The sequence below is a fragment of the Leopardus geoffroyi genome, chromosome E1 (genome assembly GCF_018350155.1).
Source record: "Leopardus geoffroyi isolate Oge1 chromosome E1, O.geoffroyi_Oge1_pat1.0, whole genome shotgun sequence".
Lineage (NCBI taxonomy): Eukaryota > Metazoa > Chordata > Mammalia > Carnivora > Felidae > Leopardus > Leopardus geoffroyi.
Genome location: NC_059330.1, coordinates 60,982,959 through 60,997,358, shown reverse-complemented (window position 1 = coordinate 60,997,358; position 14,400 = coordinate 60,982,959). Strand labels below are relative to the sequence as shown.

Here is a 14,400-nt window from a genome sequence, read left to right as displayed (position 1 = left end):
ACAAACATGGCAACGTTTTAAAACATTGTAATAACTTAAATGCAAAATTATTTCTTCCTTTATGTTAAAGCAAAACATCCTTCCTAAGACTGCAGGTTATTAAGAAACATTAACAAAAATCACTATTATGGTCTCAGCTTTTTTTTGAGGGACTTTAAAGAAAATGAAACCAACCTATCAACCGTTTAAGACCACTGAAGAATTTCATACTTCTGATTCAAAGTATATGGGGCGCCTGGGTGGCGCAGTCGGTTAAGCGTCCGACTTCAGCCAGGTCACGATCTCGCGGTCCGTGAGTTCGAGCCCCGCGTCGGGCTCTGGGCTGATGGCTCAGAGCCTGGAGCCTGTTTCCGATTCTGTGTCTCCCTCTCTCTCTGCCCCTCCCCCGTTCATGCTCTGTCTCTCTCTGTCCCAAAAATAAAATAAACGTTGAAAAAAAAAAATTAAAAAAAAAAAAAAAAAAAACAACAAAGTATAGACCCTAACAAATTACTAATGGCCAAGATAGACTTATTAAGAGTGACAGTCTAGGTGCACCTGGGTGGCTTAGTCAGTTAAGCAGCCGACTCTTGATTTCAGCTCAGGTCACGACCTCATTCACGGCTGTGAGCCCCGTGGTGGGCTTTGCACTGAGCCTGGAGCCTGCTTGAGATTCTCTCCCTCCCTCTCCTTCTGCTCTTCCCTGCTTGTACATGCTTGCACATGTTCTCTCTCTCAAAAAATAAAAATAATTAAAAAAAAAAAAGGTCTGATTTTCATATGTTATTTTGCACTCAAGGTAATTTAGAAATTTTGTCATACTCTATTTCACTTTTTCAAAATGGGATAATGGGGTGCCTGGGTGTTTTGGTCAATTAAATATTTTTAATGTTTATTTATTTTTGAGAGAGAGAGAGAGAGAGAGAGACAGACAGACAGACAGAGCACAAGCAGGGGAGGGGCAGAGAGAGAGGGAGACACAGAATCCGAAGCAGGCTGCAGGGTCTGAGCTGTCAGCACAGAGCCCGACGCAGGGCTCGAACTCACGAACCGTTGAGATCATGACCTGAGCCGAAGTCAGACGCTTAACCGACTGAGCCACCCAGGTGTCCCTAAAAATTTTTTATTGTAAGTAGGCTCCACGCCCAACATGGGACTTGAACTCACGACCCTGAGACTGAGTCACATGCTCTACTGACTGGAGCCGGCCAGGCACCCCTGAATCTGCATTCAATTTTTTTTTAATGTTTATTTATCTTGAGAGAGAAAGAGAGAGAGAGAGAGAAGAGTGAGGGAGGGGCAGAGGGAGAGGGAGGGAGAGGATCCCAAGCATTGGAGCACTGTCCATGTGGAGCCTGACGCGGGGCTCGAACTCACAAACCACAAGATCATGACCTGAGCCAAACTCGGACACTTAACTGACTGAGCCACCCAAGCGCCCCTGGTTCAATCAGTTAAGAGTCCAACTCTTGATTTCAGCTCAGGTCATGATCCCACAGTCGAAGGATAGAGCCCCACGCCACGCTCTGAGCTGGCAGTCTCTCTCTCTCACTCTCCCTGTGCCTCTCCCCCTGCTTGTACTCTCTAAAATTAAAAAAAAAAAAATTAAAAATTTAGAAGAATAAAAATTGGGTAACTCAAATGTCACAATACTAAATCCAGGGAAAAGAACTGCCACTATTTTATACTCAGTGCAAAATGAGAAATAAAATGAGCATTAAAAGAAGTAAAATTTTCACTCAAAAGTACTGACCACTTCTGAGTGACATCAGCAAAACAGCTCAGTGAGAAGCTCCAAACTCTCATTCACCCCCACCCCACCACCACCACACACACACATACACACACACACAGGCACACTGGAAAACAAGCAGAAACTGTCAGAACCAATTTGTGACAACTCTGCAAGGCAGTTAGAAGTCTGGGAACCACCAAGTGCTGAATCAGGAAAGAGGCTCGGTGAACGGTGGGCGGGTTAGAGTCTGCTGCTCCTGCCCATCCCGTCTGGCAGAGCAGCAGCAGGCCTTGGGCTCCAAGCTCGAATGTCTTAGAGCGTAGAAGGTCTTAAGGCAATGTCGTAAAGCAAACATGGTCTTGAAGTGGTGGCAGCCTGGGCTGCGGGGTGGGGCTGTTTTCCTGGCTCTAGGGAACAGAGCAGACCTTGTTCACTCTAACCTGTCGCAAGTCACCTGAAGGGCTGACACAGGCACTGCCCTGGTGTTTCATTTAACTCAGAACTCAGGCTGAAAAAGCTTGAAAACACTGCACGTTGAGTAAAACCCCTCAGAACCTGTGGCAAAAGATTACAGTCTAAACATACAGTACGCTGCCTAAGGCAAAAGCTGGGGAGAGTTTCTCCGGGAAATTAGGACATTCAAAAGTAACAGGTCTTACTAGCAACTTCAGAGTACCACACACATGTCCAGGGCAAGATGCATGCTTATAAAGAGCTGAGAAGACCCTGGGTTTTCACCATGGCCTGATCCCCGGGCACAGTACGAGCCTGATCAAGAGCTGAAGGAGGGCCCAGGCACAGAGCCAATTTCCAAAGAATGGGAGATAGGAGAGCTGCTGGTGTTCAGGAAATCTGTCGAAACACCAGCTCAACACAAGAAATGAAACAAGACTTCAGGAACTACATTGTCAAGGAATATGGTCTTTGGCAATAATAGTTCAGATAAGTCACTAGGTACAGAGACCTCCTACAACCTTCAACAAATAAAAACAAACATTAGGAAAGGAGGAGAATATGATTTCCAAAGTTATTACATTATAATAGCCAAATGTCCAATTTTCAACAAAATCAGAAGGCACACAAAGAATCAGGAAAGCATGACTCAGTCAAAGCAACAAAATAAACAGAAATCATCTCTGAAGAAGGTGAGACACAGGCCTTCCTAGACAAACTTTAAAACAACCATGTTGGGGCACCTGGCATGCGACTCTTGAGCTCAGGACTGTGAATTCCAGCCCCACTTTGGGTACAGAGATTACTTAAAAATAAAATCTTAAAAAAAAAAAAAGCGTTTTAAGAAAACCACCACCATGTTATATGCTCAAATAACTAAATGAAAATACAAACTAAAGGAAATCAGGAAAATTACATACGAACAAAACAGGAATAGCAACAAAAAGAAATTACAAGAAGGAATGAAACAAATCTTGAAGTTGAAAAGTACTGTAACTGAAATGAAAATTTTACATAGGAGTCCAGCAGCATGTTTGAGCAGACAGAACAAAGAATCCACAACCTTAAAGACAGGACAACTGAAATGATCAAGTCTGAGGAGCAGAAAGGAAAAAGAAGAGTGAAAAGAGCCTTAAAGTACTCATGGGACATCAATAAGTAGACCACATCCACATTATGGGAGTCCCACCCCCCCCAAAAAAAAGAGGTAGAAAGAATACTTGAAAAAACAATGGCCCAAAACATCTCAAATCCAATGAAAGACATAAACCTACAAATTCAAGAAACTCCACAAATTCCAGCTAAGATAAATTCAAAGGATCCACATCAAGACATTACAATTAACCATCGAAAGACAAAGAATCGTGAAAGTAGCGAGAGAAGTGACTCGTCACATACAAGGACTCAAAAAGGTTAATGACTGATTTCTCATCAGAAACCATGAAGGCCAGAAGACAGTGAGATAATTAAAATGCCAAAAAAATAAAACTAAAATATTAAAACTGTAGGCTGAGAATTTGATCTGGCAAAAATGTCCTTCAAAAATAGGACAGAAATTAAGATATCCCTCAATAAACAAAAATTGAGGGAGTTCGTTAACATTAGACGTACTCTAGAAGAAAGGCTAAAGGGAGTCCTCCATGTAGAAATGGAAGATCACTAAACAGTCACTTAAAACCATATGAAGAAATAAAGATCTCTAGTGAAGGTAAATACACGAGAAAATAGAAAAGTTAGTATTACTGTAATTTTGGTTTGTAATTCCACTTTTTACTTCCTACAGGATTCAAAATACAAACACACAAATAAACTGTAAATATGTTATTGGAGGGGGGCATCTGGATGGCTCAGTCAGGTGAGCACCTGACTTCAGCTCAGGTCGTGATCTTGTGGTTTGTGAGTTTGAGCCCAACATCGGGCTCACTGCTGTCAATACAGAGCCTGCTTCGGATCCTCTGTCCCCCCTCGCCCACTTGCATGTGCGCGCGCGCTCTCTCTCTCTCTCTCTCTCTAAAACAAAATAAACATTAAAAAGAAATAAGTATGTTATTTGGCATACAATGTATAAAGATGTAATCTGTGACAACATAAAAGGAAAGAGAAAGGAGATATTATAAGAGAAGAGTTTTTGAGGTTGATATCAATTCAAAATAGATGGCTTTAAACTAAGGATGTTAAATATAATCCCCATGGTAACCACAAAGAACGTATCTTAAAATATACACAAAAGGAAATGAGAAGAGAATCACAAGAGTTTACTACAGAAAGAAAGAAAGAAAGAAAGAAAGAAAGAAAGAAAGAAAGAAAGAAAGAAAGAAAGAAAGAAAGAAAGAAAAGAAAGAAAGAAAGAATCAACTAAACAGAATCAGGCAGTGAGGAAGAAAATGAGGGATAACAAAGCTATGAGACATAAAGAAAAACAGCAAAATAGCAGAAGTCTTTCCTTACCAATAATTACTTCAAATGTAAATGGATTAAACTCTCCTATCAAAATACTTAAGACATTTGAATTTTTTCTTTAAAAAATATTAATATTTACTCAGCAATTTTCCTGTATCAGGCAAAGGCAATCCACACAACAACCCCATGAGGTCAATTCAATAATATCCACGTTTGTAAAAGAGGATCCTGAGGTTGAGAGATTAAATAGCCTGATCACATGTGGAGGTGGCCGTCACCTCCCCTGTCCAAGCTATGACACTGTTCTGGTAGCCTGGTGGACATACATGGATGAGCGCCTGCATTACTAAGACTTTGCTCTCCTCAATCTTTCCTTTTCTTCCTGGAGAGGTTTGTGGAGAGAAACACACAGAGGGAAATAACAAGCAACCTCTGAGATGTGGTTCTTAGATGAAGACCCTGGAAAGTTACCCTCCACAGAACAGAGAAGGGATCTAAGACTGACCTAGTACCTACTGGACACCAGGAGCTGAGAGATACTCAACCAGTCTTCTCAACAATAAAGTCTTTTTAATTTTGTTATTCATTTTGCATGTTTCATTGAGTCCCTTTTAATAAATGTCCCTATTTTCCACAATTTCATCTTTTACAGAAAAATGGCCTTACAGTCAATTAGTTTTGTGGTGAAAATGTTTGCAGCAAAAGCACTGGACCCTGGCAAAAATACAGTATTGTTAAAACATCACCTATACACCCAAAGCATAACTAACAGTAAGTGTCCAAGTTACTTGCTTAGGGTTTTTTGTATCCCATCTGTTCGAGTAAAAATCAGAAGATGAATTTCAAACTGCCAATTATTATGCCAAAATACCATGAGAAAATGGCATCTGACAGCAGTCTTTCGTAATACGGTTGTGACACTAATGTCACACTCCCTGACATAATCAGTTCATTTTTCAGGAGAACCAAGACCAAAAAAAAAAAAAAAAAAAAAAAAAAAGTAACAACTCTGCCAAAACAATTCAGTGCCTCCCCCACCCCATTGACTGCAAATGTTTTCAGAATAATTTAACTATCTAACTAAACCCAAAAGATATGCCTGACAGTAAATATTCCAAGAGGGAGAATGTTGGGCTACTCTTTAAAGCGATAAGACCAATCTTACAAGCTAGGTAATTATGAAGGTGTTCTGTGAGTGTCCTTCCAAAACTGCAAAGGGAGTCATTCCACACCTGGTCTCTCCACCTCAGGCTTTCTTTCTTTCTTTCTTTCTTTCTTTATTTATTTATTTAAGTTCAAGTTAGTTAATGTACAGTGTAGCACTGGTTTCCGGAGCAGACCCCAGCGATTCATCAGTTACATACGACACCCAGTGCTCATCCCAACAAGTGCCCTCATTAGTGCCCATCCCCCCTCCCCTCCAGCAACCCTCAGTTTGTTCTGTTTTTTCAAGTTTATTTATTTTGAGAGAGAGAGAGAGAGAGAGAGAGAGAGAGAGAGTGAGTGTGTGTGTGGGGGGGGGGGGAAGGGCAGAAAGGGAGGGAGAGAGATCATTCCAAGCAGGCTCCACGATGTCAGCGCAGAGCCCGACATGGTCCTCAAATCCAAGAACTTCAAGATCATGACCTGAGTTGAAATCAACAGTGGGACACCCAAGTGACTGAGCCACCCAGGCGCCCCTGTTCTCTGTATTTAAGAGTCTCTTATGGTTTGCCTCCCTGGTTTTATTTTTCCTTCCCTTCCCTGTACTCATCTTCTTGTTTCTTAAATTCCACGAGTGAAATATATAATATTTGTCTTTATCTGACTTATTTCACTTAGCATAATACATTCTAGATTCCATCACTCTGTTGCAAATGGTGAGATTTCATTCTTTTTGATCACAGGCTTCATTTTAGAAAGGTGTGCTGAGGCACCTGGGTGGCTTAATCCATTAAGCGCCTGACTTTCATTTCAGCTCGGGTCATGATCTCACAGTTTGTGGGTTTGAGCCCCATGTCAGGCTCTCCCTCTCTCTTTCCCCTTCCCCACCCCCCTTCTCTCAAAAATAAACACTAAAAAGAAACTTAGAAAAGTGTCTGCCACTGAATTTGAAACAAATGCTTTGGTAGCTTAAAGATTCTAAACAGGTACTATATTGTAAAAAGTTACTAAGATTCCCTCAAGGTAGCACCAACAACCAACTGTTGTTATCAACTGCCATATGACTGTGCTGGGGGGGGGGGGCTCCCTCCCCACTACCGACATTTGGGGTTGGATCATTATCTGTTGTAGGGGGACTGTCTATCCTGAGCATTGTAAGATTTTTAGCAACGTCCCTGGCCAGAAGCACCCCCCCCCGCCCCCCCCACCGCCCCGGCAGTTGTACCAAGCTAACATGTCTCCAGATATCACCAAATATCCCTGGGAGCAGGGAGGAGACCCTGGTAAGAACTACTGTCGTATTGATACCTTTCAGTGGATAAGATACACGATTCTGTCACAAATGACAAACTGCGGCAAAATGCCTAAAACCCCTATGGAACTCTCAACAGAGCGTCAAACATACACTCTAAAAACTGGTGCCACACAGAGGAAAGGCCACTTTCTAGAAAAGTGCTTCCCAATCTCCCCCTGTGGGCGCTTCCAGGGATGACAGCAGTAGCACCTTGTCGTGGCGCTCAAACTGCTTCAAATCACAGAAATGGCGGTGCGCGCCTTAAACAGGCAAGCCCTAGTGTATGGTTTCCTCAGCATGTTCACAAAATCCTCATCAAGAACTGGGACCAGAAGTGTGGGAGCTGACTTGCTATATTATGTTATTTAAGATATTGTAAACCGCTCCAAAACCCAAACCTAAAAGAAAACATGAGCTATGCAGAAATGTTAAACAGATAAGAATACTATCCAAGATGTTAATTGCTTTCATTAAAAGCTCCCTTATTTTAGAAACCGTCTTTTCTACATTTTCAAAAAAAACCCCTTTCTCCTCAGCAAAGCAAGAATTGTTGCATTTTCACAATGGAAAAATCTGCTGTTACTATAACAGCCTCATCTTCTGGACTATTTCCCCTAATTATGCATGAAGTTATGCTGAGCTTCTGCAACTGTGGATCTAGATGGGAGCCACTGGTAATTGGGGGAATCACGTCTGACTGGAACCCCAGCGCTAGACAGGGGATCAGCATTTGAGAACGTTCACATAACAGCAACACCCCAAATCAGCACTCGATGTGTACACGTATTCTGGATACATATCCAGTGAGGACAGCTCTGTGCCATTTCCAGGGGACGCACACACATGCAGGACCCAGTCCCCACACCATGGAAGGCCACTTGAGCGACATGAGTCACAGCACAAGATGATGAGGAGGGAACATCTTTGCTTCCCTCAGCGTGACAGTGCAAGGGAGCTCTGTCTGGCCTGCTGGTCCTGAGAACAGGCTCCATGACCGACTACTAAGGGGTCCTAAGCACCAACGCCAGCCTGGAAAGCACTCAGGTGACACTAGAGACCTGTGGGGGAGCCCAGTTTCAGGTCTTCACTGCCTCCCAGACAGAAACCATAGCCCAAGTCTCAAAGTATATGTGGTTCCTTACACTTCAATAAAAAAGCAGTTTTAGGGGCGCCTGGGTGGCTCAATCCATTAAGCATCCGACTCTTGATTTCGGCTCAGGTCACAATCTCATGGTCAAGCCCCATGTTGGAATCAAGCCCCATGTTGGGCAGCATGGAGCCTGCTGGGGATTCTCTCGCTCTCCCTCCACCCTTCCTTTGCTCATGCTCGCTCACTCTCGCACATTTCTCTCAAACGTTTTTTTCTAAAAAGCAGTTTAAAAAAACTAAAAATTAAAAAGCAGGGTTTTCTTTTTAAAGATTATTTGTTTTGAGAGAGAGACAAGGGCAGAGAGAGAATCCCAAGCAGACTCCACACCGTCAGCCCAGAGCCTGATGTAGGGCTCGATCTCACACACCATGAGATCATAACCTGAGCCGAAATCGAGAGTCAGATGCTCAACCGAGCCACCCAGGTGCCCCCAAAAAACACTTTTAAAAAGAAAAACAGTGCATTGTAATTGCAAAGTTCTTCAACCAGACAGAGAAGCCATCCTTAATTTCCAAAAACAACAGTATGGCCAATGGCATTAATGAACAAGCGTCCTTCAAATCAGATCACAAACAGGACACATCTTTTATCTAGCTCCCTTCACCGACTCTGCACCCAAGGCAAAGACACTTTTCCTCCCCGCCCCTCACCCCCACCCCAGGGTCAGGAAAGGTGTGTGGTTGATGCTTACATTTTGGAATGGAACAGAACCAGAATGGAGGTTTCATGAGGAAAGGTACCCCCAACGCACCTCTCCTGGCCTAGCCTGCTGGACAACACCAACCACACCCCATGGGCCTGTTTTCATGCTTAGGTGCTAGGAGGGAGGGTGCAACTTCTCCCCGTTGAAGGAACTTCAAACTTCACTCGCTGCTCTAAGAGGCCCTTGAGCGATTTACCGCAGGCGTGTACACGTGTACACGTGTGTGGCGCACTGAAGACTGCTGGCCTCTGGGAACATTTCTACCCTCTGTCACATTTTCTGGCACATGAGGTCCTCCCCATGGGCCTCTGTACACCAGGACACTGTGATGGACAAAAGACAGGAAGCCCCTGATGTAGTAGAAGGGGCACTGACACAGGGCTACCTGTGTCACACATCAGACAGTTGTCATCCCATGTTACACACGAGGACTAAGATTCAAACATGTGCCCAGTCCAGAGCCCACCCTCACCGTCTCCTGACGCAGTCAGTCAATATAATAAGACACATACGACCGCAGCAGGTTCCAGGTCCTGCCACAGGACTGTGTCTCAAGATGTAGGGGCGCCTGGGTGGCGCAGTCGGTTAAGCGTCCGACTTCAGCCAGGTCACGATCTCGCCCTCCGTGAGTTCGAGCCCCGCGTCGGGCTCTGGGCTGATGGCTCAGAGCCTGGAGCCTGTTTCCGATTCTGTGTCTCCCTCTCTCTCTGCCCCTCCCCCGTTCATGCTCTGTCTCTCTCTGTTCCAAAAATAAATAAACTTTGAAAAAAAATTAAAAAAAAAAGATGTGTTACCAATGCAAATTATTTTAAATCCAAACCGTCTTAAACCACTAATGACACATCAAAATAAACTGAGTTTTTCCCTCGGAAGCACTACCAAATGCTAGGTTAAGTAGAAGTTAACCCAGTTGTTGGGTTATTTTTAACTTAGTAAATTAACAACTACTTTAAAATAGCTGCCCTGTATTCCCAATATCTACAAATCAGTGACAAAATGTATCTCAATTTGGCAAAAGAAAGCACATTATAGCTTTTAAAGAAAAGCACATAGTGGTCACTTAAAGCAGCTAACTTGTACACGGAACACTTTTCAAAGTGCAACACTCTGCCCTCTGCTACATATGTATACACCACCGCGCGTCACCCGCTGCTGGGTCCAGGAGTCCAGCCATCTTGGACCCCTGCTCTCAGCTTTTTTACAGAAACCGGTCAGTCTTGGGTCACAAAATGAAGGAATCTCCGCCAACCCTGCAGCCCTGGACCAAGAAAACAGGACGGACCTCACCAGTGGGTCTGCTCTGGTCTTCAAACGTGACATCCTCGTTGGATCTTCTCCTTCCGGGAACCCTATCCTCCTTCACACCTGGCCTGTGTCCGCTCACTGGGCCAACCAGGCCTCGCTGCATCTCTCAGGCGTTCTTTCACCCACCTGCCCTAGTGACCCACAGGGTCTCACTCCTCCTAAGCCTACTCTTAACCTCCACTCTCCTTACAATAGCCCCCCGCCCACAAACTTCTTACACCCTCACCCCCCCTCACTCCCCAGCCCCACACCTCCAAGAGGTCCTGATGGCCAAGCCCGTGGCTCCCCAGTCGCTGTCCTTTTCCTGGGGCCAACCCCTCTCTTGGTGCTCCACTTAGTCCCCTCTTTTGGATACTGACATTCTCTGGGAACCTTGGTTCCACCCCACTCCATTTCTGAGCACAACCAAGTCACTGTGAGTTCCTTTGGTTTTTTGCTTGGAGTATGCACCTGGAAAGCTCCAGAAGCCACTCTCTGCTCACCCCTCTCCAGTCCTAACCCTCAAGAACGCCATCTCTGATTTAGCGAGAAAATCCTGAAACGTGACATTACCAAACTTAACCTGCAAGTTAAAACACACCGCATAAGAAAGAGGGGTAGAGCTGTATCACTAACGGATTGGCAGCTAATTTAGCACAGGAGCAGGATCACTTTCCCAAATAAACACGATTATAGTGTCACATGTTAAACAGTTTAGGGCAATAGCAGATTCAACTTCTTCTATGTCCATACGGCTATTAGATATTCTAGGACTTTCCTGATCAAAAATATGTCAAATTCACTTGATGTTTCAAAGTACTTTAACAACCGTTAAACACTTATTTTTATTTGTAAATTATGTGCAGTTTGCTACCCTAGCAACAATAAGATCAACAACACAGCCAGACATTCCTGCCCAGCAAATCTTCCTAGATTTGCTGCCCACTCAGACCAGGTACCTGGACAAATAAGGACCCTGTCCTCAAAGAGGGCATTCTTCATTCTGTCACTGACCACCTTGAAAATGCTCCCCAACCAGGCCCAAGGTTCCTTCCAGCCTAAATTCCACCTTCTTCAGCACCAGGCTGCTGGCCCAGGGACAGCCACAAGGCCACCTCCACCCGCTCACTTTCAGGAGCTTCCCCTCCCCCACACGTACCCCAGGGCCCTTCCACGGATCCCACCCCAAAGAACTCCCCAGTATCAATAACACCTGCACCTCCAGAGAGTGAGATGCTCCCAGAGAGGAAAAAGTTTGCATTTCTGTACCCACAGCCCCACATACTTGGCTGACAATCAAGGATTTGTGGAAATCGCCTGTTTGCTGGAAAACCACACACCCTGGCATGTGTGTGCACTCCACACACACTCAAGGGTCCCCACTGGGCTCACCAACCATCATGGAAAAACCATATGTGTTCAGATCTTACCCAAACTGTTTAAAATACTCACAAGAGCCAATACACTGGATCATGGTCCTCGTTTGTCTCTGTTCCTCCTAAATTAACACACTATTTGACACTTTAATAAAATGATGAACCATACTTTAAGACTAAATTACTTATGCACTCTCCCAAATTCTCTGCATGCAAATTTTCAACACTAACTACAAAATGCAAATTCACTCTAAAATTGGAATTGGACTAAAATCACGGTCATTCAAATAAGACACCAACCATGGATTGTGATTTTTTTTTCATATATTTTCTTTAACTCGGTAGTGATTTTCAATTCAGTAGGCAAGTCTGAAATAAGCAATAAGAATATTTCAATCTCTGCATAATTTCTCTAAATTACACATTTTTTTAAACTTATACAACTTGATTTTTTAACTTAAAAAGAACTTGTAACATAAAACTAAGTTTAGCTTCAAGAAAAAGATTCTTAAAACAATTTATCTGCATTTAACTAGCACCAACTGTCTTTACACAGTCTATTGCATTAACCTGTATCTGTTACCACTCTACACCAAAGACGCAGGAACGAGCTCTACAAAAAGGGCGGTGCTACAAGGTCCCACAAGTTATTCACTTATTCCACGTTGTGAAAACGCCAAAATCCCTTCTGTGAAAAAATTCCTGGGCCATAAGAAGGGCAGGGCTCCTGGAAGCTGGGATGCAGGTCAGGGGCTCGGCCTCCACTGCACAACCTCTCTTACTCATTCCTTCTTCTGGGCACACTGTACCCTCCGAAAGTCTGATTTCTGCTCCCTTGCCAAAGGTCAACTTATTTCCATATTTATTTAACATGCCAACACAAACAGGTTTGGCTGAAAATAAGAGAATTTTCCTTATAAACCTCAAAACCCTCGGAATAAAGACAGAAAATCCTTTGTTGTGACATCAAGTTACTTGTAAACAACAAACTGTCGGAGTAAAAGACAGCTGTCATGGGGCGCCTGCGTGGCTCAGTTGGTTAAGCGGCCGACGTCAGCTCAGGTCATGATCTTGTAGTTGACGAGTTCGAGCCTGGAACCTGCTTCCTGCTGTGATTCTGTCTCCCTCTCTCTCTGCACCGCCCCCTCTGCAGTCTGCCCCCCCCCCTCAAAAAATAAACATTAAAAAAAAAAAAAGACAGCTGTCAGGCCCTACCACTGGTTTCAGGCAGTCTGCAGTGTGCACACGCGCGTGCACACACACACAGCCATCTCTGAAACACGCCCATCGGCTAAGCAACAGCACAGCACACACGGACCAAAGTCAAGGAAATCAGCGTCTCTAGCAACTGGAAGCAGTTAAAAATTCTCAGTTTGTGGACAAAGGCTCTATTTGCAACGATCTACAAAGGAGCCCCTGAGGAGTAATTAGCATTTCCTAGAGAGCAAGCTTGTTTTCCAAGCAAAGTAAATGATAACTTCATAAAACCAGAGAACCGACCTACGTCGTTTTGTAGCCCGGCTGACAACTCCCCACCGAGCTCACCTAACACCCCACGTGACCTTGTAATAGTTTCTAAATAATCAACTAACTTAAAAACAAAGTCATATTAAAAGTATCCAGTTTTCCCCAAATTTTAAGGCGCAGAGTACAGATTTAAAATGTATCGTGCTTGAAAAGTTTCCAATTTACCGGGTTACTAATGGGGGGGGGGGGGGGGCAAAGAGTCCTTGCAGCTCAAAACAGACTCCCGAAGTATGTCGCTACTGAAAACCTGTAGAACAAAAAGGAAGTATGAACGAGACGCCGCCGTAAGACGCAGATTTTAAGTTAAGAAAACACACGTTACACCAACTAGACCTGACCGTCGGTACCGAGAACTACCTGCACGTCGGTAACGAAAAACACACGCTAACTCCCCAGAACGCACCAGGGACTCCCGAAAGGGGGCACCGGCCCACGTGCACCGCCGCCCGAGACTCCGCTCTGGGAAGGTGAGGCCGGGGTCTCGGGGAGGGTGGCGGTCGGCTACCGCTCCGGGGGTCCGCGGTCGGGGGCAGGGGGCCGTGCGGGTGGGGGCGGGGGTGGGGGCGGGGTCGTGCCTGGTGGGTCGCGGCCCGGGTCCCGGCCGTGGGAGCGGGTCTGGGTCGAGATCTGGGCCCTCCGGGTGGACAGGACCGACAAGGCCAGGGGCGCCGGATCGGGGGTCCCGCCCCCCCCCCTCCCGCGCCCCCGGCCCACTCACACGCGCGGCAGCTGCAGCGGCGGCGCCCCGCGCCTCTGGAACACGCCGTCCACGAACACGCCGTTCTTGCCGAGGCAGCGCAGGTAGAAGTCGCCGCCGGTGTCGGGCCCGGGCTGCGCGGACGGCTCCGGGGCCGCCCCGCCATGGCCGCCGCCGCCCGGGGGCGTGAAGATCTCGAGGTGGCGCCGCGAGATGAAGCTCGAGTGGCCCATGCTCACGTCCACCGAGCCCTGCGACGAGTTGCGCCCGATGGTCACCGAGCGCTTCTTCATCAGGTACTCGAACTCGCGGCCCTCGAGGCGCGCCACGGCCCAGCCGCCCGGCGGGGACCCGCCGCCCGCGCCCCCGCCGCCCCCGGCCCCGCCGCCCGCGGGAGGCCCGCCCGCGCCCGGGAGCGCCGCGGCCGCCGCCATGGGCCTGCGAGGGCCCGGGCCGCCTTCCGCCGCCGCCGCCGCCGCCGCCACGGAGCTGAGGGCCGCGCGAGGCCGCCGGCCGGCGAGCGACGAGCGGCGGCGAGGGGCGGGACACGCGCGGCGCGCTGCGAGCCGGCGGGCGCCGCTGACTGGCGGCCGCGCCGGCCTATGGGGGCGGCGCACAGCAGTGGGGCTACCGGCGGCCAGCCAATTGCGAGGCACGCC

At 46.4% G+C, this 14,400-nt stretch overlaps 1 protein-coding gene across 1 annotated transcript in view; it reads right to left on the bottom strand.

Annotated features, from left to right (window-relative positions):
* FOXK2 (forkhead box K2) overlaps positions 1-14,190 on the bottom strand; it is a 65,283-nt gene extending 51,093 nt beyond the window's left edge. Inside the window, exon 1 of the mRNA XM_045489993.1 lies at positions 13,763-14,190. Within this exon, the coding sequence (XP_045345949.1) occupies positions 13,763-14,175 (413 nt within the window). The 5' untranslated portion in view covers positions 14,176-14,190. The remainder of the gene's footprint in view (positions 1-13,762) is intronic.
* Positions 14,191-14,400: the final 210 nt, after the last annotated feature.